General features: G+C 36.2%; 2 protein-coding genes across 3 annotated transcripts in view; one reads left to right on the plus strand and one right to left on the minus strand.

Annotated features, from left to right (window-relative positions):
* Positions 1–556: 556 nt before the first annotated feature.
* LOC127852966 (E3 ubiquitin-protein ligase parkin-like) lies at positions 557–13,491 on the minus strand. 2 transcript variants are annotated; one of them, XM_052387058.1, is made up of 7 exons: positions 13,394–13,491; positions 10,169–10,343; positions 7,932–8,031; positions 6,951–7,063; positions 6,247–6,327; positions 4,651–4,760; positions 557–818 (listed from the first exon to the last, which is right to left on the minus strand). In XM_052387058.1, exons 2-7 carry the CDS (start codon positions 10,337–10,339, stop codon positions 797–799), a joined length of 597 nt encoding a protein of 198 aa, XP_052243018.1. In that variant the 5' UTR covers positions 10,340–10,343; positions 13,394–13,491; the 3' UTR covers positions 557–796. The 2 variants fall into 2 exon arrangements, with proteins under 2 accessions (XP_052243018.1, XP_052243017.1); XM_052387057.1 differs by lacking the exon at positions 13,394–13,491 and adding an exon at positions 13,184–13,254.
* Positions 13,311–25,045, plus strand: part of LOC127852967 (transient receptor potential cation channel subfamily A member 1 homolog) — a 42,253-nt gene continuing 30,518 nt past the window's right edge. The window contains exons 1-9 of the mRNA XM_052387059.1: positions 13,311–13,522; positions 16,909–17,109; positions 17,626–17,794; positions 19,091–19,185; positions 20,174–20,371; positions 21,158–21,376; positions 21,807–21,900; positions 23,398–23,593; positions 24,525–24,708. Of these exons, the coding sequence (XP_052243019.1) occupies positions 16,990–17,109; positions 17,626–17,794; positions 19,091–19,185; positions 20,174–20,371; positions 21,158–21,376; positions 21,807–21,900; positions 23,398–23,593; positions 24,525–24,708 (1,275 nt within the window). The 5' untranslated portion in view covers positions 13,311–13,522; positions 16,909–16,989. The remainder of the gene's footprint in view (positions 13,523–16,908; positions 17,110–17,625; positions 17,795–19,090; positions 19,186–20,173; positions 20,372–21,157; positions 21,377–21,806; positions 21,901–23,397; positions 23,594–24,524; positions 24,709–25,045) is intronic.

The following is a 25,045-nucleotide window of genomic DNA, read 5'->3' on the forward strand; positions in this document are numbered from 1 at the left end:
CAGTTACATCTTTATTTTCTTCATTTTCAGCCATTAAATCTTCCAAAATTACATAAAAAACATTTGAATATTATAGTCCGACATTTTTCATTCAAATATAGTGTTAATTTATTTTATTTAACGTTTAATGATATTTATTTGAAAAATAAATAAACAATTGCAGACGACCGAAAATAAGTGTTTATTAGTGGACTGTAACCTTTCTATTTATACAAAAAACGCCGTATATTAAATAGTATGAGTAAAAAATTTAAAGGCACAATTGATTACTTCATTGCCATATGTTTGCTTAAATTGCACACATTTTTACTTTTAAGATCCTTTTGTTTTTACAAAACAATTCGCAAGAACTTCGCACGTACATTTTGTAAAAGGTCAAAAATTATAACGTGTTAATTGGCGCGTAGGAATACGTTATAAGGTTAGATCGCGGTCACGTGAGGTAGTGCCGGAGCTCAACTAGTTTATTCGACCCTGCTTTATTCGGTCAATGTTTGCAACAGAGGCAGGATACCATCCACATTGCATCCAACCCAACAAATATCCTCTCTGTCCATAGTATTTGAATATTTTATTACTGTAAGCTATAATAACTGGGGGCATATAATCAACAATATAAGGCACCAATCTTAGCTGACCGACGAAAGCCATTATCTACAGTCACTTAAGTACAATTACAAGCGTTTTTACTGATAATATTTTGAATGTGTCGCTTGTGTGTGCTGCTTTTTTCACTTGATCTTTAACACCAGCCTACTGGCTAATTGCAGTACATTGAAACCATTCGGGCGACGTTTCATAGCAAGCAACAATGGCCGCTGAAATAAATAAATATGTAAACATATTTGTAACCGATTGATTTTGAGCAACTAGAAGAAAATGGCATTTTCGTTTGTTTAAGACAAGAACAAACAGCTTAATGCTGCCATTTTGTATCGTTATCCGTTTGACAAAAACAGTACATAACGTAATACATGCACGCTCAACCGAAATGAAAGGAAAATAGCTGTTCAGTGGAAAAACATCGGGGTTCGCGGCAAAATGAATATAATTATGAAATTTAGTATAAACATGAATAACAATGTGACTGTAATATGCACATCTTTTTTACAAGAGATGTCAATCGTTGAATGTAAAAAAACAGATCTTCATATTGCTAGGCTAAATTGATACCGACTTTATTGTTTCATGACATTATATATCAAATGTTGAAAAACGTTCTTTTTGACAAAAAGACATACATAAAATGTATTATTTTTTGTCACGTAACAAGTTAAATGACATAATTTATGCACAAACAATGCTAATATTCGTGAGACTTAGTAACATAGATCTGCTGCAAAAGATTAAAAAACAAACACACACTTAATATCAGAGGTGAATGTTAATTGAATGTAAATAGTGCGATCAGAATTGCCAGGAAGTGCTCAATTGAAAATGTATCAGATGACAGTGGTTTAAATATTCTTCCACTTAGGTAAGTACACAAGTTTCAAATTAAGTTTATATTATTTTGGTATATTAAGATGGGTCGTCTATGTTAGCAGTGAGCAATACATAGTATCAACACGGTATTTTATAAAGTATTGGTACTTATATAACCTTCTCCAGAAAAACGTATACAGTAACCGCCTAGAAAACTGTGTATACAATCACAAAAATAACATTGCCGGATAAATACTATGTCTAGAATAAACATTACGTAGGAGCCGGATACGAGTTTTGTTTACAAAATAACTATATAGTTTCCGGTTACGTGCTATGTTAATAATTAAAATAAATTGTGTCCGGATAAGTACTGTGTTAACAATAAACTATGTTGTTGTCGGATACCAACTATGTTAACATGAATACAGAACAACAAATATTTTATTCACTTAGGCATATTACAGCTCATCGTGATAACAGATTCATATTATTATATATACATGCGTAAAATAATGAGTAATTAATATAATAATACTGAGAGAGCACGTAAAAAACATTATATGTATATAATATACTACACCGTCTATTAACAATGGATGTAATTACATGCTGGTATCGGTAAAATGTATCAGCGTGCGTGCGTGCGTGTGTGTAGATCAGAAGTTCATTTGCTGCGTCTTCACGACTACTTTTTAAGTACGGACCTGTTAGAAGGTTTACATTTAAAGTATAATTTTATAATATACATTTTAAGTACGGACCTATTAGAAGGTTTACATTTAAAGTATAATTTTATAATATACATAGAGGTTTACGTCACTGCTTTTGTAATAGTCGCGAAGTAACACCTGCGGAAAAATATCGTTTTACTGTATTTACTTCCGGGTAGATTGCTTAGCGTCATATGTGCAGGATTACATTACATTAAGGTATAGGAAACCATTGGAATAAATCTTCCTTAGTATTCAAACAACATTCAATTATCTTGCTATCGCCTACCTTTGTAACAAAGACGCTTGAACAGATTACTCTTAAAACTGTTATAGACTAAAATATTTAGTTACGATGTGGCGCTGAAGTTAACTGGCCAGGCGAACACAGGTAAGCTTTTTCTTTTTTTGTAAAATATATGCGAAATAATATTTCTCTGAATGCATTTGGCCTGATACCATTATGATACTGATTGTCCGCATAGGCATATCAAGGACGACACTTATCGCTGTTAGGGATTTTTCCGTTTATAGAGAGTCTCTTCTACACCAAAATCAAATTTAGGCGGACAATTTTGTCCCTACATTGACGTGTACAATCTTATCTGAAAAACATGTTTAATTCAATTCAGTGTTAGACACATGCATTACTTAAAATGATAGTTTTATTTCAAATATTAGATATATACCAGTCGATTTCTCAACAAATATTTATAAAAACTATTTAAATAACCAGCGATCGTGTTTACGGAAACTAGACAAGTAGTCGCTATGACAAATCGTTTGTATGTTTATCATGGTACATAATTTTATTTCATTTTTATTTTTAAAAGTCCACGGAGAATAAAGGTACATAAAACATTCGAGAGGACACACTGACAGTGCAAATTATTGTTATGAATAGCACGGTTATAATTTTGTAATTGATACCAATTATTTCTATAACATAAGTTCAATCACACGTTAAACAAGTGTGATAAAACGTAAGACGCAATCTAGCTGAAATAATCAGAGGGTAACATTATGTGAGACGCGTTCTGAGAAAACTGGGCATACTGCTTGTGCATTAAGTGTCGTTCCAGATTAGCCTGTGCAGTCCCCACAGGCTAATCAGGGACGACACTTTACGACTAAATTGGATTTTTGCGAAGAAGAGACTTCATTTAAACGAAAAATGTCAAAAAAGCGGAAAGTGTCGTCCCTGATTAGCCTGTGCAAATTGCGCAGGGTTATCTGGTACGACACTTTACGCACAAGCATTATGCCCAGTTATCTCAGAACACGACTCATATTACTTATTCCATAAAGGAACCAGACGCCCGTCCATTTCCGGCGCTCCTGCAGACGATTCCAATCTCACTGTGGATGAGCTGCTGTACCCTTACCTCAGTACAGATCACATTATACATTACTGCGGTACAGATCACATCATACCTTACTTCAGTACAGATTACATCATACCTTGATTTTTGTTTAGAAGAGACTTCCTTTAAACTATAAATTCAATACAAGCTAAAAGTGTCGACCCTGAAAAGCATGTGCGAACTGCACAGGCTTATCTGGGATCACACTTTACGAACACGCATAAAGCCCAGTTATCTTAGAATGAGCCTCAATTATAAGTCAACGTACAGCGTGACGATAAATATGAACCTAAAGAGGTTAACGCCGAGTCAGGATAGGAAGAAAGCTATCGGCATGTTGTAAGAATGGTTTGGCATCTCCGCGTACAAACCGTAAAACATTCTACTGTTTGACAAGTCACTCTGCAAAAAACACTGGTAAAAAATTAGCATAAAACCTAAATGAGTTGAGCCTTGCTCTAGGAAAACGGGACTTAATGCATGTGCGTAAAGTGTCGTCCCAGATTAGCCTGTGCAGTAAGTACAGGTTCATAAGGGACGACACTTTCCGCTTTAATGGTAATTTCGTATAAAGAGAAGTGTCGTCCCTGATAAGCATGTAAGACTGCACAGGGTAATCTGGGACGACACTTAAGGTTCATAAATTACGCCCAGTTTTCTCAGAGCAAGGTTCATTAAGATTATATTTAAAATTACTTACTAGTTTCGCATATTGATAATAGAACAGTGCATGACCGATATTGATGATTATCCAGATCACCTTGCACTTACTAAATATAGTTCATTAAATTCAATTTTAATTTCACCATAGTAATATACCCAATATTATACTCAATTTCGGCAGTAGCACGTTAGGGTGAAGGGATGAACAGGTCAACCGTCTGAAAGATCGGTTTATCGGTACCCTGTCCGAAAATGTTATCCTGACACAATGTTTAGCATAACTGTCCTAGTTTATAAAAAAAAGTTCCGATCTAATTTGAGTTCATATTTATCAACCTCGCCCTTCATTTTTTTGACAGATCACATCATACATTACTTCAGTACAAATTACATAATACATGTACCTTACTTCAGTACATGTCTCATCATACCTTACTTCAGTACATGTCTCAGCATACCTGACTTCAGTACAAATCACATTATACCTTATTTCAGTACAGATCACACACTTCACGCCCTGTGTGTTTGGTCTCACATGTCGCAATGGGAGGCAATCTTCTTTGCCGTCGTGGTTGCAACATTTGAAATAGAATTGCTGGAGAGAGAAAGAGACATTAAAGGTAATCTTACATAAACAAAATCACTGTACATAACATACCGAAGAAAATACTAGTTGAAGAACAAATATGGCAATGTTAATATATTTTGCATTTATTTTTAATTATTTTGGGGTGATGTAGACTTGTTTTCAGTACAAAAGTCTAGTTTCATCATGAAATACACCAGTCAGTGCTACTAAAGATAATTGTTTAGTAAAACACAAAGTAAGAAAAGACAAAACACAAAGGCATAAACAATATTTGTTTTATGTTACATGCCCACAACGTTTTATGGTGTGTTACTACATGTTGTATTTTTTGTAAATTTGGTAAAAAAGTAGACTTGAAGAATAATATTCTTGAACATTTGAAGTGTATGCTGTAACAACGACTCTTTCTAATCCCAAAAATGAATTTTGAAAAGAAGATAAATACAATAATTTTTTATTGGAAAACATGACATTATATAGATTAACAAGAGATGTTTTCGTCAGAAACACAATGCCCCCTATTGCGCTGCTTTGAAATATTATTATTTTATTTGTTTACCTTTGACCTTGATGGATGACCTTGACCTTGAACTTCCACCACTCTAAATGTGCAGCTTCATGAGAACGCCGGATTGATTTATTTTATTTTTTTGACCTTTGACCTTGAAGGATGACCTTGACCTTGAACTTCCACCACTCACAATGTGCAGCTTCATGAGAACGCAGCTTTGAATTTTTATTTTTTTTGACCTTTGACCTTGAAGGATGACCTTGACCTTGATCTTCCACCACTCAAAATGTGCAGCTTCATGAGATACACATGCAAGCCAAATATCAAATTGCTATCTTCAATATTGAAAAAGTTATGGCCAATGTTAAAGTTTTCGGACGGACAGACGCCATATATTTGACATTTGACCTTGAAGAATGACCTTGACCTTCACCTTTCACCACTCAAAATGTTCAGCTCCATGAGATGCACATGCATGCCAAATATCAAGTTGCTATCTTCAATAGTGAAAAAGGTATGGCCAATGTTAAAGTTTTCGGACGGACGGACAGACGCCATATATTAGACATATGACCTTGAAGGATGACCTTGACCTTCACCATTCACCACTCAAAATGTGCAGCTCCGTGAGTTGCACATGCATGCCAAATATCAAGTTTCTATCTTCAATAATGCAAAAGTTATGGCCAACGTTAAAGTTTTTTTTCGGACGGACGGACAGACTGACATACACACATACTGACATACTGACTGACGGACAGTTCAACTGCTATATGCCACCCTACCGGGGGCATAAAAAAACTATTGCAAAAGAAGTAAGATTAAAAACCTATTGCAAAAGAAGAAAATATAACCCAAAAATAAATGGAAAAAAGGATAAATACAAGCAAAAACAATATCTGACAAATACATTACATTTTGGTTGGTAAACATTTTTATAAAACATATTTTGTCTATGCCTCATAAATTGACAGTACTCACCGCTGGCTGATTCCCATCACAATCCTTGCAGAAGCCCTCCAACTGTCTGGGTCTCAGCACGTCTGACCAACCACCTGGCTCCTACCAATGAACCGCTTAATGAGCCACGTACTGGGAAAACCCAGATTAATGCATGGTCATAAAGAGTCGTTAAGATTTAGCCTGTGCAGTTTGCAACTTTTTAATTAGGGATGACACTTTCTGCCTATGATGGATTTAAGTTTAAAAGAGTTATCCTTTAAAAGATTTTTTTTTACATTAGCAGAAAGTGTCATTACTGATAAGTCTGATCCCTGGGACAACACTTTACTCACATGCATTAAGCAAGAGCACAGCCCACATGTTCAAACATTAAACAGTCATTGAAAAGCTGACATTCCCTAGAAGGTTGTTACTTCACAAATTGAACATATATCTATAAGTCTGTCAGGTAAATGTTTACTTGCAAAAAGGTACTTGGAATGCAGTTTAGGAAAGAACCAGTGCATTGTGCCTCTAAAGAAAACCACAACATCAATGTGCTATGTACTTAAAAGCTGGACTTAATAAATGTGTGTGAAGTGTTGTCCTAGATAAGCCTGTGCAGGGACAACACTTTCCACTTAAATGCATTTTTTTCGTTTAAAGGAGGCAAGTGTAGGCTGATATAGGAAATATCATATGTCTGCCATACTTTATAAGGATGTATTCAATTGATTACTTGCCTTTGACAGGATGATGGCACCTTGCCGACAGGTATGGCAACGGACTCGTAACTTTCCAGCCTGGAGGTCCTTGCACTGTTTACAGTACACATAATAGTTGTACCTCTTTGAATCTGAAAATGTAAACATAAATAAATAATTTTCAGATTATTATTTGTTGACACATTTTAAAACAATAACTATGTAACCTGAAGAAAATTCCTTTAGAAATATTTGAATATTTAAGTGAAGTCTTAGGAGCCAGTGGTCAAAATAAAAACAAACACACAAGCCCTGAACTGATGAATTATTATTAAAAATTAATCAGATATATGAATAGCACCATGGGAAAACCAAACTTAATACATGCATAACGTTTCAGACCTGATAAGCCTGTGTAGTCTGCACAGGCTAATCAGGAACAACACTTTCTGTTTAGACTGGACTTTTGTTTAGAAGAGATCCTTTAAACAAAAATTCCATTAAAGCAGAGAGTGTCGTCCCTGATTAGCCTGATAAGCCTGGGACAAACATTTACGCACATCCATTAGGTCTAATTTTCCCAAAGCGCTGCTCAGATATTTTTTTTTAATATTGTAATATACAAAAAGGTAGCATCATGATGTGCACAAGCAATAATTGTATACATCATTGAAGGAATAATATTTATTGGTGTATAAAAGACTGTTGAACTATAACTCATTTCATGAAAACCTGCACACAATGTTATAAAAATACTCCAAATGCATTAGGAAAACGGAGCTTAATGCACTTGCATAAAGCGTTGTCCCAGATTAGCCTGTGCCATCCACACGCTTAACAGGGACAACACTTTCTACCAAGACTGGATTTTTGTTTAGAAGGACTTCTGTAACAATAACAAATAAAAGCCAAAAGTGTTGTCCCTGATTAGCCAGTGTGGACGCACGTTCATTAATCCCCAATTTCCCAGAAAGAGGTTTTAATGATTCACTTGGTTGAGCATGGTTATGAGGCACTCACCACTTGTTTCTGACTTTGTTTCCAAGGACAAATCTGGCTGAACTGTTTTGTGTTTTATCTCAATTACATGCAACACACTTCCTGCACCTAAATTCAGGCTCTAAAACAAGGTAACAATACAGTTATAACATTAATTTATTGCCCGCATTTTTTGTCATGACATACAAATATAATATATTCAGGGTAAATATAGAATTGTTACTACAGAATCGAGTTTTGAATACAGATTGTATTTATTAAGCAAAGGCTAAGAAAAGCATCTTTTTGAGTGGTTCAGGGTTTTGTGCCCAGCGACTTAACCCATCTGTATTCTACGCTTATATAATATTTAATTTATACAATAATGTTCTCATTTTTACTTTTTTCTTTTGAAAATAATCAATAGACAACTGTTAAAAACATTTCAGACATCACATAACATCATGCAAATACAATTATGCTTCATGTGTTTTCTGTTCTAATTAACATGAAAACTAGAAATGGCGCGGAAGAGGCCGACGCGTATCCCCACGCCGCATGTTTGACACAGGGGCGCCCTAGGGTTGGTAATGGGGCCATGCATAGTTAAGATTGACCGTATTGTCATAAGAGAAGTTCAGTATCAATTAAAAGTGAATCGGTGTAGATATGAAGAAATTATAGTAAAATGCAATTTTGGGTGGGCATCACATAACATCATGCAAATACAATTATGCTTCATGTGTTTTCTCTTCTCATTAACATGAAAAATAGAAATGGCGCGGAAGAGGCCGACGCGTATCCCCACGCCGCATGTTTGACACAGGGGCGCCCCAGGGTTGGTAACGGGACCATACATAGTTGAGATTGACCGTATTGTCATAAGAGAGGTTCAGTATCAATTTGAAGTAAATGGGTGTAGAAATGAAGAAATTATAGTAAAAGGCAATCTTGGGTGGGCGTGGCCTATGTGGGCGGGTTGCCCCAGGGTTGGTAATGGGGCCATACATAGTTTAGATTGACCGTATTGTCATAAGAGAGGTTTAGTATCAATTTGAAGTAAATGGGTGTAGAAATGAAGAAATTATAGTAAAAGGCAATTTTAGGTGGGCGTGGCCTATGTGGTTGGGGCGCCCCAGGGATGGTAATGGGGCCATGCATAGCTGAGATTGACCATATTGTCATAACAGAAGTTCAGTATCAATTTGAAGTGAATCGGTGTAGAAATGAAGAAATTATAGTAAAATGCAATTTTGGGTGGGCGTGGCCTATGTGGGTGGGGCGCCCAAGAGTTGGTTATGGGGCCATGCATAGTTTAGATTGATCGTATTGTCAAAAGAGAGGTTCAGTATCAATTTGAAGACAATCGGTGTAGAAATGAAGAAATTATAGTAAAATAACCTAAAAAAATGAGTAAAAATCTCTGACCCGGCCCCCACCCCAACCCCCATAACTTTTGACCCAGGGGTCAGATCAAAATTCCAAATAGTGCAGGGTCGCTCATATGCTCATAGCTACCATGTGTGTAAGTTTCAAGGTTCTAGTGCTAATAGTGTAGGAGGAGATCGTGGCCAGGACAGACAGACGGACGGACGGACAGACAGCAAACAGACAGACAGACAGACGGCGGAGATAACCACAATATCCCCACACTTTTCAAAAAGCGTGGGGATAATAAAGCTAAATTTATACCAAAAGACATTACTTCATCACTTTTGGCAAGATGATGGCATAAAAACTGTATGACACAGGCTGGTCTGGTTGCATATGGCCTAAGAGCTATTTCCCATGACAAGGCTCATGGAATATTAACCCTTTCAGTTCAGGTGCAAAGTGAAAATGGCTATATGCAACCAGCATAAAATCAGAGCAGCCTGCAAGTAACTTGCAGTCTGTTCAGGTTTGATCCTGTTTGCTGCTCATCAGTGTCTTAGGTTTGCCTCTAAATTTTGAATATAGTAAGAAAGGTCTTTAATTTATTTTGAATTTAAGGGACTAAAAGTGTATAGGTGTGAAAAAGGATCAAAACAAAACCTGGCTTTTAACTCTTTCAGTGCTGGAACCCAATTTTGAAGGCCTTTGCAAACAGTTTGGATCCAGATGAGACGCCACAGAACGTGGCGTTTCATCAGGATCCAAACTGTTTGCTATTCTGATAGTATTCTTTGAAAAAAATCGAAGAAAATGCTAATTTTAGAAATTCTGCAAACGACATTTAAGCAGACAACAAATTTCCCAGCATGCAAAGGGTTAAAAGATACCTGGCTTTTAATAGATACCTTGATCTGCTGGTCTGAATTCAGCACCTTTCCACAGAAGAGCAAATCAAACAGCCAAGGATCAAGTTTTGAGTTCTTAGAAATAGCTTCCTTGACATCCTCGACTGAGGCAGCATCGCCGATGTCAATCACTCTCTGAATGTTCTTGGGAAATCTTACATTCACTGTCATTATTCTGAAGTATATAAAAGAGCCTCGTACTGGGAAAAACTGGGCATAATGCATGTGCGTTAAGTGTTGTCACAGAATAATATTGCCAATCTGGGACAAAAGTTTCACCCCAAACTAGATTTTCACTAAATTAAGACTTCATTTTAATTAAAAATACCATAAAGTGGAATATATTGTTTCTCTGATTTGCCTGTGTTTACTGCACATGCTAATCTGGGATGACATATTTCAGTTATGATTATACGAACATGCATTAAGCAAAGTTTTCTAAGAACAAGGTTCAAATCAAACCAGTTAAATTCAAAATATGGACAATTTTTTGTACAGCCATCCTATTTTCTTTTTGATAGCTCAAACAGCAGCCATATACTTGAATACAATGTATATGTGAATTTGTAATTTAATACTTTCTTCAAAATTCCACTTTATATAAAGTTATATTACTTTCATTTCCTCATTGCATAAATAGTTTTGGTAATAGACACACTCTTGTATTTTATAACAGATATTTTAAAAGGGAAAACCAATGGTTGATATAGTATAAAACTTTCAGAAATTACATAATCTGTTAATAAGTATTTATTAAATGTTCCCTAAACACATATTCCATGATTTTTATAAACGCTCAATAAAATATCAGTTTTTATAATTATGAAAAGGTTTACCCTCAAGGCACAATAAGGAGTGATGTAAAATTCTGTACTTAGTGTTTTTTTTCACCATTTTGGGAATGAGGCTGGGTCCCTTTGGATTGGGAACAATCCCGTTGTTTGGCTTAAATTAGGAAAGTATTGTTGCCGTCTTTTTTTTTTAACAAATGCTTAAAAAATGATAATAAAAGTGATGTGAATATATCAACAGTGGAAGCAATGGAGAGGACAATAAATTCATTCCTCAGGAGGTGGATGGGGGTGCCAAAGAGTTTCACCAGCCTCGGTTTGTACTGCACAGGCAGCAAGCTGCAGATACCTCTCAGATCACTGACGAAGGAATACAAGGTCACAAAGGCTCGGAAAGTCATTAAGCTACGAGACAGTAGAGATGAGAAGGTTAGAGAAGCAGGAGTGCAGGTCAACACCGGGAGAAAGTGGAGGGCTGACAAGGCAGTTGAAGAGGCTGAGGCTGGTCTTCGGCACAGCGACATTGTCGGTATTGTCGCACACGGGGGACAAGGCTTCGGATGCGTCACCCGTTCGCAGTGGAGCAAAGCCAGTGCAAAAGACCGACGCACCCAAGTGCAGGAAGAGATTCGCCGAATGGAGGAAGAATCCAGGCTCACCAGAGCTGTTACCCTACGGAAACAGGGAAAATGGCTGAACTGGGAGGGAGTACCCCAGAGAAAAGCTTACATGGAATGCGATCTGGACCATGGAAAGCGACAGACTTAGTTTCTTGCTCAAGTCTGTCTACGACGTGCTGCCAAGTCCAACAAACCTAGTGACTTGGGGTCTTGCCGAAAAGCCAGATTGCAAGCTCTGTGGAAGACCAGCGAATCTGGAGCATGTCCTGAGCTCATGCAGGACAGCCCTTTCTGATGGTCGATACAGATGGCGTCACGACAGGGTTCTTGCTTCAATCGCCGATCATCTAGATCAAACACGAAAAGCGCAGAAGACGACCAACAAAGGCCCCTCATTCATTTCCTTTGTCAGAGCCGGAGAAGAAGGGGCAAAGGCCAAACGCGCATGTGGGATTCTTGGAACGGCAACAGATTGGAGAATGGAAGCAGACTTGAAGAAACAGCTCAAGTTTCCACAGGAGATCACCGTGACAAACCAGAGACCCGACATAGTACTGTGGTCAGCTGCATCAAAACAGGTTGTGATGGTGGAGCTCACAGTACCATGGGAGGAGCGGATTGAAGAGAGCTTCGAACGGAAGCGCGAAAAGTACCAGGCCCTCACAGATACCTGCACAGAGAAAGGCTGGAAGGCATGGTGTTTTCCAGTGGAGGTGGGCTGCAGAGGTTTCCCAGCGCAATCACTGTGGCGCACTTTCAGCAGACTGTGGGTTACAGGACAGGTCCGGAAACGGGCCATATCGGATGTTGCACGTGAAACGGAGTTTGCTTCCTTGTGGCTATGGCGGAAGAGAGAGGAGAAGTGGATAGGGGGACACAGGGCTGTCGACTAGAGACTGGCAACCGAGACCTGGCAGATGAGGAAGTGTAGCGGAGGCTTACAATCTCCTGGCCGGAAATTGATCACTTCCGGTCGGCACACCATAGGAGGACGTAGTGGGACAGTGCCGAAATGTCCGATGAATATGGACCCACCTGATGAAGGAGATAGTAGCAGCATCACGGCTGTATCTGACAACTAAGGTTCAACTTCTAGAGCTTGATGGTAGATGAACTTAATGTTGAGATTTATTTTTGTGTTTGTTTTTAAACTTTCAATTGGGAATTTTTGGATCCCATTTTGGAAAAATATATGTTTTTCCATTAGAAATGGGTCCCCCTATAAACCCAAATTTGATATACAAACAACACTGATCCTCGAGTGCTCTATTTTGACGCCTCTTAGCAGTCTATTATGTTTTGCTCTTATTAGGGATTTAGGTTATAAATATTTTAATTCAAATTTTTGTATGCATGAATTTGAATCCCAAAAGCCTGATAGAGGCTAATAATCGAACAAATACTTTTTGGCCACTTCATAAATTTTTATCTTAATGATTTCATCAGTATAACTTTGTAATAAGATAAAAACCTACCTAAATTGAGGTTAAAAACATTGTTTTAAAAATGGCCCATATGACAACTTTTCTATTTATTGAGATCCATCTTTTTTATACTTTTGATACTAAAAATTAGTTTCAGACCATAAATAAATGTTATTTAACCTTCGACTTTGGAAACCAAGTTTATTTCGAATGTTGTGACAGCTTCACAATGGCATATTTTTTACTAAGGGGAGTAACTGCTGAAGGCTAATTTATGTCTAAGGGGAGTAACTGCTGAAGGCTAATTTATGTCGAGTTATTCACAGTAATACACTTATTTCAGAGAAAATTATTCAAAGAGAATTTCGAAATAACCAACATTTCACATACGCGTGTATTGCATCTTAATGAAATATGTTGGACTTGGAAATATTTTGTATTTTAAATGAGAGGCTATTTCAGAAACGACTTCTGTGGAGCCCTACTGTACCCCGTCATCCAAACATGGATTAAATCAGGGTGAGTAGACGAGCACATATTGACGGAAAAAATGATCTGTTAAAGGGACAGTTTCACAATTAGTTCACACATGTCTGATATCTTGTCCGGAGCATATCTTAAGAACTATTTGACATATCAAATACATACATCACATATAGATATATTTCATGGTTAAATATTGCAGTGTACAAGACAGATAACTCTTGCTTTCATACTTTTTTGAGTTATTGCTCTTTTATCTATGTTTAAATAGTTTGTCCAGAGCATACCTTGAAAACTCCAAAGGGTAGCAGCTTCAGACTTCATTTGTAGATAGATCTCATTGAAGGGAATTGCAGTTCACAAGAGTCACAACTCAATCCCATATTTTAAGAGTAATTGCCCATGGTTATTTTTTTAATTAAGTTTTATCCTAAGCATATGTTGACATCAAAAGATTTAACAAATTGAAACTTTATCGGGAGGTATTTCTTATCGATGGAAAGTGCAGTGCATAAGTACCATAACTCTTTGCTCCCATATTTCAAGAGTCATTGACTTTTATTACTTGTTGTACTTAAATTCTGTCCTGAGAATACAAAGAGATATATCAACTTGAAACTTAATAAATGGGTAGATCTCAATTAGGGGATCAGCCATGTATATGGACCATAAGTCTTCTTTTTATATTTATTTATTTTTCCACGCATACTGTGAAAACTTAAAAAGGTATAGATAGATCTCATTAGGGGGAAGTGCAATTCATAAGAACCATTACTCATGCCTCTATATTTTTGAGTTCTTGTCCTTTTTATGTTTATATGCTTAAATTTTGCATAGAACATATCTTTAAAATTATGAAAGTTTTAAACTCCAACTTTCATATGTAGGTAGATCTCATTTAGGGGATAAACAGTGAACAAGAGCCATTATAACTCTTCCATAATTTGATAGTTTTTCCTTTTGTTAATTTATTACATTAAAAGCGTGTGGGGTTCATATATCTAGCAAGCAACCAGTATATGAGGAATCAATGCATTTCATACTAGTTCTTCTTGAATGCTCTGAGCTTTTATGCGTATACATGTACAGCTTGTAGGTAGCCTGCAACATGTCTCAGCGACCAGGAGGGTCAATAGCTGGGAGTTATTGATTATGGATTATTGCAACTACTTTTTATACCTGATAGATCTCAATGATGGGAGCTTAGTATTGGGTCACAAGAACCATTTTACATAATTAATTATTAAACAGTTATTGCTTTTTAAATTTTGATGCTGAAACTTTGTCCAGTGTATATCTTTTCTTTTATATGAGGTATCAAGATGAAACTTGATAGGAAGGAAGCTTGCATTTTTTGGGAAAATAGTTCTTACAACAGAACTGCCTATACCAATGTCTTTTGACAAATTGGCATGGGGGTATTTCAATCATTGCAGAGGAAGTTTAGTTATGTTGTGAACTCCAACTCAATTTAAGTATAATATTATCAATTAGTTTCATGACAGACTTAACTGATAATATTCTATAATCATAATGTTATCAAAATTAGAGCGTCGTTTGATATCTGTGAAAAGATCAAACAAAGTAGAAAACAGTTTTTGCAGAGTTTGTACACAAAATCTGTAAGATTTCTTGCAAAGCAAACATAATGCACAAGGGAAATTGTGTTTACTGGCATTGTTTAAGTTGATTTTCCATGTTGCTTAACAAATGCATTTAAGCGCAATGAAATGAAGCCAGTGAAATAAACAACATTTTTATGCCCCTGAAGGAGGGCATATAGTGATCGCACTGTCTGTCTGTCTGTCCGTCTGTCCGCGGTCTGTCTGTCCGTCACACTTTGTGTTTAGGTTTCGAAAAATGCTCATAACTTCCATGTTGCTGCAGATGTTACCTTCATATTTGGTATACATGTGTATATGGACAAGGCCTTTCCATACGCACACAAATTTTGACCCTGTGACCTTGACCTTGAACTTATGGTCCGCATTTAGGTTTCGAAATCTGCGTTTACATGTAGGTTTCGAAAAATGCTCATAACTTCTATCAAAGCGTTTTTCTGGGGCATATATCATCCTATGGAGACAGCTCTTGTTTTAAATTGCTTAATTAGTTTTCAAATATATTAGCGATCCTTTCATGTATTTGTATGGTTTAGATTAAGAGTATATTACTCATGCATTGGATATAAACAGTGTATTATTACTGAAAGGTGTAAACATAATAAGGAGAGGAGTAAAAATAACTCTGTCTATATACCCTGTCTATATACCCTGTACTTGAAATAAATCATGCGTTGATACACACTTCTTATGAAGGCTTGGTTCATTATACCATCATGTTTTACAGGCTTTTTTATACAATCATGTTATATAAACGAAAATAGTGCTTGTTGTTTTGCAGGCTTATTTTACATGTGTATTACAAGCTTGACATTCAGGCCTATTTTACAGGTTTATTATACAGGCTTATTATGCTGGTTCACTATGCAAGCTTAATACATGTGTATACATGTTTGTTATGCACAATTGTTATATAATAGGTACACCAATTACCAGGAATCTTATTACCTGACTTTTGACATTAGATAATACGAATATAAACAATAAATGATATTTTGTTGTAACAATAAAACATTATTTTATATAAAAAATATTTTACAACATTAGTGTCCAAAATTACATTGCTATAACTATGAATTTGAATATCAACCCATCAAAATGTGTACAGATCATGTGTAACCTTTGTGAATTGCTACTGCACAAAACTTTAATCATATTGAAATATCATTGTCAACATTTTGATTTAATTTTTCAGTAACAAATACATGTAGTGTTGTTAACATTGGTGTTGAAAACAAATGAGCTGCTCTCTTGGAAAACGGGATTATGTGTATGTGCGTATAGTGTCGTCTCAGATTAGCCTGTGCCTGTGCATTAGCCTACTCAAGGTCTACATTTTCCACTTTAATGAATTTTTTGTTTTAGGGAAATCGGTTCGCAACAAAAATCCAGTCAAGTGTGAGCCCTGAAAAACATGTGCAGATCTGGGACGACTTCTTATGCACATGCATTAAGCCCTGTTTTCCCATAGTGTGAAAGATACATTGTACGTTTTACTAGACTTAGACCAGTTATTGACTTTTTTTACCTTTAATCCCAATTAAATGGAATGGGAATCTGAAGATAAGTGCAGCCAACTTCAAAATGACAAATTAATGATGGAATAAGAAAAAAATTGTCTGTGCATGTGATAAATATGAATTGTTTGAATTGAAATTCACAGTTATATGTAAATTTGAGAATACATGTAGATTGGATTGTAAGGCTTAACATTCCAATGTAATCCAGAGCTAAGTATGTTATGAAGTATTCTTTACTTTACACTTCATATCAAGGTCATATCAAATTGCATTGTTGCAGAACTTGAACACTGGTCATTTGACAATCAAGGGGACCAACAATCCGCCCCTACCCTTTGACGGCCACAGGGTCAATGTGGAGATGACCGATCTAGCTCTCAAAAAAGTGGGGCTGTCCCCTAAATGTGAAAGGACCCCAGCTATGCGTCATTTACCCAACGTGGAAAGCAGCAATGAAATATATAACCTCACGTTACATCAGGTAAGTCAATAAAAGTTTATGATGGACCGAATTGTTTCAGGAAAAATTGCAGATTTATGGCCCTTGTGTGTTTAGTTGTTTTTTCCACTCCCGGTTTCCAACAACTTTCATTTGATCTGCACCAAACTCAATATTTTGAACATTTCTTTTAACCTATAGGGCAGAACTGGTGTACCCATTAAACTGTTTCAGTGCTGGAACCGAATTTTGAAGGCCTTTGCAAACAGTTTGGATCCAGATGAGACGCCATAGAACATGGCGGCTCATCAGGATCCAAAATGTTTGCCATTCTGATAGTATTCTTTAAAAAAAATAGAAGAAAATGCTAATTTTAGAAATTCAGCAGAGGACATTTTATCAGACGACAAATTTCCCAGCATGCAAAGGGTTAACTGAAAGCCTCAGTTGACTAATGTAAGTTCTATGAGTAAAATAATATCTTCAATCTAAATTTTTTAGAACCACCACCAAAGTAATGAAAAATAGTGTACTGAATTATGTTTGTATATTTTGCAGTGTGCGAGGATGGGTGATGTCAAAAGTGCTAAAATTCTGCTTAGCAACATGGGTGCCAGTGTGAAGAAGAAAATAAACATTCGGGATGAGGACAATCTGACGCCTCTGCACTACGCAGCTCGATACAATCAACTGGGCATGCTCAAACTGCTGGCTGACAGTGGAGCTGGTATGACATAAGCATTATCATGAGCCTGGTTCTGGGAAAACTGGGCTTAATGCATCTTCTTAAAGTGTCATTTCACAAAAGCCTGTGCAGTCCACACAGGCTAATCAGGGATGACACTTTCTGCTTTTGTGTTTAAAGAAGGTCTGTTGTAAAAAAAAATTGAGTGAAGGGAAAAGTGTCATCCCTGATTAGCCTGTGCATACTGTGCATTAAGCCCAGTTTTCCCAGAACGAGGCTCTAATGTTGTTTCTTTTAGTTACTAGATTTTAATTTGTGAACACTATTATGTGAAGTTGGATTGAGACATTAATTTTGGAATTAACCGTGTTACTAAAAATATTTTTTGTATTTATAAATTATGAAGAATTGTTATTAAAATACACCTGCATTTATAATTGCATCATTAAAATTATTATTTTCACAAAACTGTAGTAATTTAGGGTTTTGTGCTAAAAAACTACTAAAAATTGGATCTCTGACCATGCATGCATAAACACATTAAAACAATTCAGTGTCACTGATGGAAAACACTTTTACTTTTAATGAAAAGAATACAAAATCTGCTTCTTGTACTAAAAGTATAGACAGAGTAAAATATAATAAACATACCTTAAGAAAATGAAATTCACTGTTTGTGTCAGAAAAAACAACAAAATAAAGTCCATTCCACTTTTTATTTCTTATTTCGACTTCAGTGCTTTTAATGCACCAGAAATAAAATTGCCTTCTGGGAAAAACCTTGAAATACTGGTAAGCTCCTTTTTTGTTTTGTATGAGAAAAATATATATGAGCCACGCTCTGGGAAAAACTGGGTTTAATGCACTTCACACAGGCTAATCGTGGACGACACTTTTCACTGTAATGGAATTTTTCTTTGAAAGATGTCTCTTTTAAACAAAAATCCAGTCAAGGCGGAAAGTGTCATTTCTGATTAGCCTGTGCAGTCTGTGTGACATTGTAGGCACATGAGTTAAGGACAGTTTTCCAGAGGATGGTTCGTTTTGTTTTTGCAGTGTGAATATAATGTTCTGCTTAACACAACTAAATTGTATTGATGTCAATCACAAAATAAACTCTTTTGTTTCAATATACATGTAATTGCTTGAATAATTTATTTAAACATGAATAAATGCATGCTGGATGTAATTTTCCATTGAAGGAAGTAGATACACTGAAAACATGAGCTATAATCAAACGACGTTCAGTAAATATGTAATTTAAAAAAAATCAATTATATTGATAATTATAACAATAAACTATTTTTAGGCCATGTTATTATGTTGTTGTGTTTTCAGATATTGATGCTCATGACGATGAGAATCTGACGGCTCTGCACTACGCTGCGAGATTCAAGCGTGAAACTAAAAAGAAAATCATTAATGAGGATGAAGTAAGAAGCTTTTAGTACAAGAGCTCTGCCTCGATAGTTTGTTACAGATTGTTGTATTCTTCTTTTCTTTAGTTTTGCCCATTCCTATAGATTTTGCCACACTTTTAGTTGAGAGTTTTGTTACAGATTGTTGTATTCTTCTTTTCTATAGTTTTGCCCATTCTTATAGTTTTTGCCACGTTACAGATTGTTGTATTCTTCTTTTCTATAGTTTTGCCCATTCTTATAGATTTTGCCACGTTACAGATTGTTGTATTCTTCTTTTCTATAGTTTTGCCCATTCTTACAGATTTTGCCACGTTACAGATTGTTGTATTCTTCTTTTCTTTAGTTTTGCCCATTCCTATAGATTGTGCCCCACTTTTAGTTGAGATTTTTGTTACAGATTGTTGTATTCTTCTTTTCTAAAGTTTTGCCCATACCTATAGATTTGCCACACAAATTAGTTGAGATTTTTGTTACAGATTGTTGTATTCTTCTTTTCTATACCTTTGCCCATTCCTATAGATTCTGCCACACTTTTAGTTGAGATTTTAAGACGTATTTCTAAGAAAACTTTTGTTAACGTTCTTTATCTAGAAAATTATATAACATTCATTATTTTATTTATTTATTTTTTTTTGCTGAAAATTATACTTACATCTGAAAAAAAAAAATGTTAAAAATTTAGCAAAAATTGCTACAAATGTTGTATTCAGTCAATACTTATGAAAATATTCCTTTTTATACAGTATGTCAAGTGTTAATCACTCTATAGAAGCTGTATTTAATGATTGATATACACATTATTTAAACAGTTTAGTGTTATCTATCAAAATGATGACTGAACCTATTGATAGGAAAAGTCATGTTACTTTCTTTCAACGAAAAATGCCATAAAAGCAGAAAGTGTCGTCCCTGATTAGCCTGTGCTGACTTGACAAGCTTATCTGGGAAGACACTTTATGTACATGCATTATATATATATAATTACAACTATTGTTCATAGGATACTGGTACAATTCCTCCCATCGATTCAACAGAAGACACCCAGAAACAGAAGAGTGTCATCCACTTCCTTATTGGCCGAGGCAGTGACCCCAACGTCCGTGACCTCTATGGGCAAACCCCGCTCCATTTTGCGTGCATGAGATGCAACGAGGTGGCCTGTGAGGAGTTGCTTAGCAACAGCAAGGTTAACATAGAGGTAAGGATGATTACAACCGGAGACTTTATGGTAACTCTGCTTATTTTAGCTTGATTTATCATCTATGGATTTTAGCTTGAATGCGTTAAAGTGCTTATAGCTGCAATTTTGAGAACATTTCTTGGCAAGAAGCAATCTTGTATGATTTAGAGAATCATGGTGCTGGATTACTGGGGTTACTTCCCTTAACAGGGCTTTTTGAGTCATTTTCCAAATAAGGCAATGACTACAAATTGACACATCGAGCTAAAGAAATTTCTATTTGGCTACCACATTTTCTTCCTAAATAACCATAAAATGGACCTACTGACAACATTTTTGGCATAGGGAGGAAAATTGGGCTAACAAAAATTTTGAGTCAGGGGAAGCCCTGCTAATGCAAACTTACAGTGATATTAAACAGGTACAGAATGTCGAATTTTGTTGTGTTCAAATTTTGTTAATTTGCATTCTGCGAATTATTTTTATCTTTTACAATATAACAGTCTTACTGAAAAAGACGCTATTAAGTTTAAAGCTATTCATTTATGGTTGATTGCATCAAAAGCGTAAGGCTTATTAAAAACTAACAAATCTGTTTCCTGGGTAGAACCAATACTTGGTGTCTATGGGGTCTAAAGAATGTTCCCACATTGAAAATCGAACCTGTGACCTCCCGGTCTCTAGGCAGACACCACATCCACTATGCTATGGCAACCTTTGAAAGTTGATTTTAATTTTCTTACATCCTACTATTGGCTGAAGACCATGGTTCCTTGTTAATTTTTTTCCTACACCCTATGATAGGCTGCAGACAAGCAAGGTATGACTCCTCTGCACATGGCGGCCTCCTACAGGCAACTCAACATCGTGCGATTGCTGATCCGTGCTGGCGTGAATCTGCGATGCAAAGACAGCGAGGGATCCACCCCTCTGCACAAAGCCTGCACCGACGGGTCATTTGACATCGTGAACAAGTTGTTTAACGCTGGTGCCCGCCAAGACGGATGGGTTACCATTCAAAGTGTATGTCTATAGAATCTGAATTATTTGTTGGTAAATTCAAGACAAGGGATTTTGCCATTGGAGCTACACTTAGATACAAATCTTTGCTCAGTAGCGCTTTATTGTATTTTGATGGTGTTACTGACAATATTGTTTACAAATGGAAAAAATGTCATCAATTATTAATAAAAAATAGTGGAGCAATCTTATATTTTATATGAAACTAATTAAAAAAATGTGTATATGTTTTTTATAAGAACTTACTTTGGGACTTAAATTTTTGTCAATACGTGACATTTCTGTTAAAATAATTGATTATTTACTTGTTGGTACTCAGGTTGAAAATATTTGGTACAATATAAGTAAAAGAAATCCACAATTTAGGTTAAATGTCATAATGATGACCAGCCAAGCAGCCCCAAACATTGCAACAATTGGTTTTTCATTACAGATGGTTACAGACCAGAACATAGATGGAAACACCTGTCTGAGTTTAGCTGTGGAGAATGGCCATTTTGAAATCGTAAAACTTTGTCTGGAAAAACGTGAGCATTACTTGTTTTCTCACATCGCTTAAAATGCACTTGAACTTGAAAGTGTTTCATTCACTTTTGAACAAATATGATACATTGATACTGATAAAAAAAATTATTTAAGTATTCATTGGATGGATAAATGACCAAAGCGCATATAGTTTTACCCCAGTCCATGTGTTTGTGTGTTTGTATGTGTAGGTGTGTATGCTTGGGACATTTTGTGTCTGGCTCATAATTTTGTGGTTTTTGACCGTTCCAAGGCGGTGACCCCAGCTTTATTCTTGTATGTGTGTATCTTGTTTCGTTGTGTGATGTTTCGAACTGTTTTGGCAATTGGTCACTTGTCTAAAATAAAGGACCAACTAATTGTTTATAATGATAATGCAATACTGCTCCAGCAGCTGGAGTTTCACTTCTTTATATTGTTTTCATCATAACAAGACAATTATATTCTTCATTTGGATATAGTGAGAGTACATGTTTGTGTCTGACCAATAACTTTGTTGTGCATGATTGGATTAAAAATAAATGGACGCAAATTATAATCCTATCAAGACGATGTGTTGCATGCAAAAACCATGTTGTTCACTTAAAGGTCAATAGTGTGGTTGACATTTGAAATAATGCATAGTCCTACAATTTTAATGATGTTAATAAATGTTCATGTGACTGTTGGATCTATTTCTTTATTGCATGGGGATTCCTATATAAATTGTCAAACTTATATCAAGAAGACATGTCACTTTCGCCAACTATGACGCTCACACAAAGCTCAATGTCGCAGTTTTGATATAGGCTTCATGTGTAACAACAGTTACACAGATATATGAATGCTGTGTGTCTGTCACACAACACTCCTTTCTGCATGAAAATACATTTAGTTGGGCATCGGTATCATACGGACACATTTCTAGTTTAATATCATATCATAATATAGATTTGAGCTTTGTTTTAATGACCTATATGGTGTAAACAACGACCTGGTTGCAAATCTTTGAAAATAAACAGATGGTGTGCAAACAAATGATTTGAAGTAAATTTCTGATAGTTCATTCAATGGGCACTCAGTTATTATGAATCTTTTAGTAGAGATTCCAGAAGCATTTCGTAGAAGTTCTTCAATTTCTACCTGCTACTAAGTGTTACTACTGAATAGTTTATTGTCACGCTAATCTTCTTTTTACTAAAGCGCTGAGATACCCCTGTAAACAACTATAAAAGCCTTTGAAATGACTCTTACAATTATTACAATTATAGACAGTACATCATTATCATCCTATGTTGATCTGCCAATACATTCAAAACACAGGGAAGCCATTTTCAAACTGTCTTTTTGGCAGATTAGCCTGTGCATTTCAATACATTTTAATTGATTTAACAGTTGACATATATTTTGACAAAAAATCAGGTGAGTAAAGCAGTTTACACTCCAGAAGTAACACAGTCATACATTCACTTAAGTGAAGGTGATCTGTATTCAATCTGTTTATTACTAATACATTTCAGGTGCTGATGTAAATATGCCCAACAATCTGTACATGTATCCACTGCACCTGGCCGCAGTGAATGGGGATGTGCGTATAGTTGGGCTCTTGGTGGAACACAACGCCCGCATTGATGCTCTAAACAGTGAGCAGGCCACGCCCCTTCACAAGGCTGCACAGTACAACCATACACAGGTTGTGGACTTTCTGGTTGACAGGTAGGTGGGTTATGATTGATAGATGTATATGAGCCTCGTTCTAGGAAAACTGGGTTTAATGCATGTGCGTAAAGTGTCATCCCAGATTAACCTTTACAGTCCACACAGGCTAATCAGGGATGACAATTTTGCCTAAATTGAATTTTCATTTAGAAAAGACTTCCATTAAACAAAAAATTCCATAAAAGTGGACAGTGTTTTACCTGTTTGGCCTGTGTGGACTGCACCGGCTAATCTGGGACGCCACTTTACACACATGCATTAAGCCTAGATTTCCCAGAACAAGGCTCATATAATGCACACTTTTGTAAAAGATCCTGAATAAGGTTGTAAAACAATTTGACAACATTTTGTAAATCAACTGCTTTGATAAAAACATGTACCAATATGTTTTAACTCAAAGCCAAATTACAAGGAATACTTTCAATGCAAGTTGAGCTTATGTTCGTGTGAGTCTTTGTTTGGGTTACAAAATGGACGTATTAACTTTTGTTCAAGGGTTCAAAAAGAGATTTAGGCCCCATCTAATTTGACAGGTGAACTAATGCCTGGATGAGCTTTTGGCCTAGTATCACGAACATACTGAAGTCGATATTTGGACTCAACCTTGAGTTTTTGCTCAATTTTTTAGATGAGTGTAAACACAAGCTCAAGTTGGAGATAGTGGATTCTGAGTCAGACTTATCTTTGAGTTTGAGCAAAAATATTTTAGAAAGAGTTAAACCTGTCTCAAGTTCGTTAGAAATGCTCAGACATGGCTGCTGTCGTTGAACGCATTCAACTATTACCAGGGCGTTAGCAGATTTAACGCGTTTATGCGGGCAGCAGCAACCCATTAGAAGTGTTATCGGGTGAACAAGTAAGAGAAATATATCGATTTCACCCTACATTTTGATATTGAATATTGGTAATTATTTTATTTGTGTTATAGGGAGGCTGACATAGAGTGCCGGGATGCAGAGAACTTCACGCCCCTGTTGCTGGCGAGCGTGTACGGAAGGGCCGCAACGGTAGATCTGCTCATTAAGAAGGTGGCTGATGTGACAGCAGTAGACAAGAACGACAAGACGGCCATTTTCCTCGCAGCCGAGCAGAACCAGCTGTCAGCTCTTGAGGTTTGATACGAGCCTCACTCTGGGAAAATGGGACGCATAACGCATTTGCGTAAAGTGTTATCCCAAATTAGCCTGTACAGTCTGCACAGGCTAATCAGGGATGACACTGGCCATATACTGAATTTGCTAAGACTTCCTTTTAACAAAAAATACCATAACAGCGCACTGCTTTAGCTAATCTGGGACGACACTTTACGCCCATGAATTAAGTCCTGTTTTTCCAGAGTGCGCCTATAAATGTATGTAGAGAGTATTTAGAGAATCCATGTGCAAAAACTGTTCTCTCAAATCAGTCAGTGCAATACAATTCTTTTGTAAGAAAGACATCAAAACAGCT

Source organism: Dreissena polymorpha, chromosome 12 (genome assembly GCF_020536995.1).
Source record: "Dreissena polymorpha isolate Duluth1 chromosome 12, UMN_Dpol_1.0, whole genome shotgun sequence".
NCBI lineage: Eukaryota > Metazoa > Mollusca > Bivalvia > Myida > Dreissenidae > Dreissena > Dreissena polymorpha.

Bases quoted from the DNA above. Each gene is read 5' to 3' on its own strand.
- LOC127852966 (XM_052387058.1), bottom strand. From the start codon at position 10,339: ATGACAGTGAATGTAAGATTTCCCAAGAACATTCAGAGAGTGATTGAC. The intron at 8,032-10,168 runs GTATCTATTAAA...ACCTTGTTTTAG, and splicing joins ATTCAGACCAGCAGATCAAG to AGCCTGAATTTAGGTGCAGG. The intron at 7,064-7,931 runs GTGAGTGCCTCA...TTACATTTTCAG, and splicing joins AACAAAGTCAGAAACAAGTG to ATTCAAAGAGGTACAACTAT.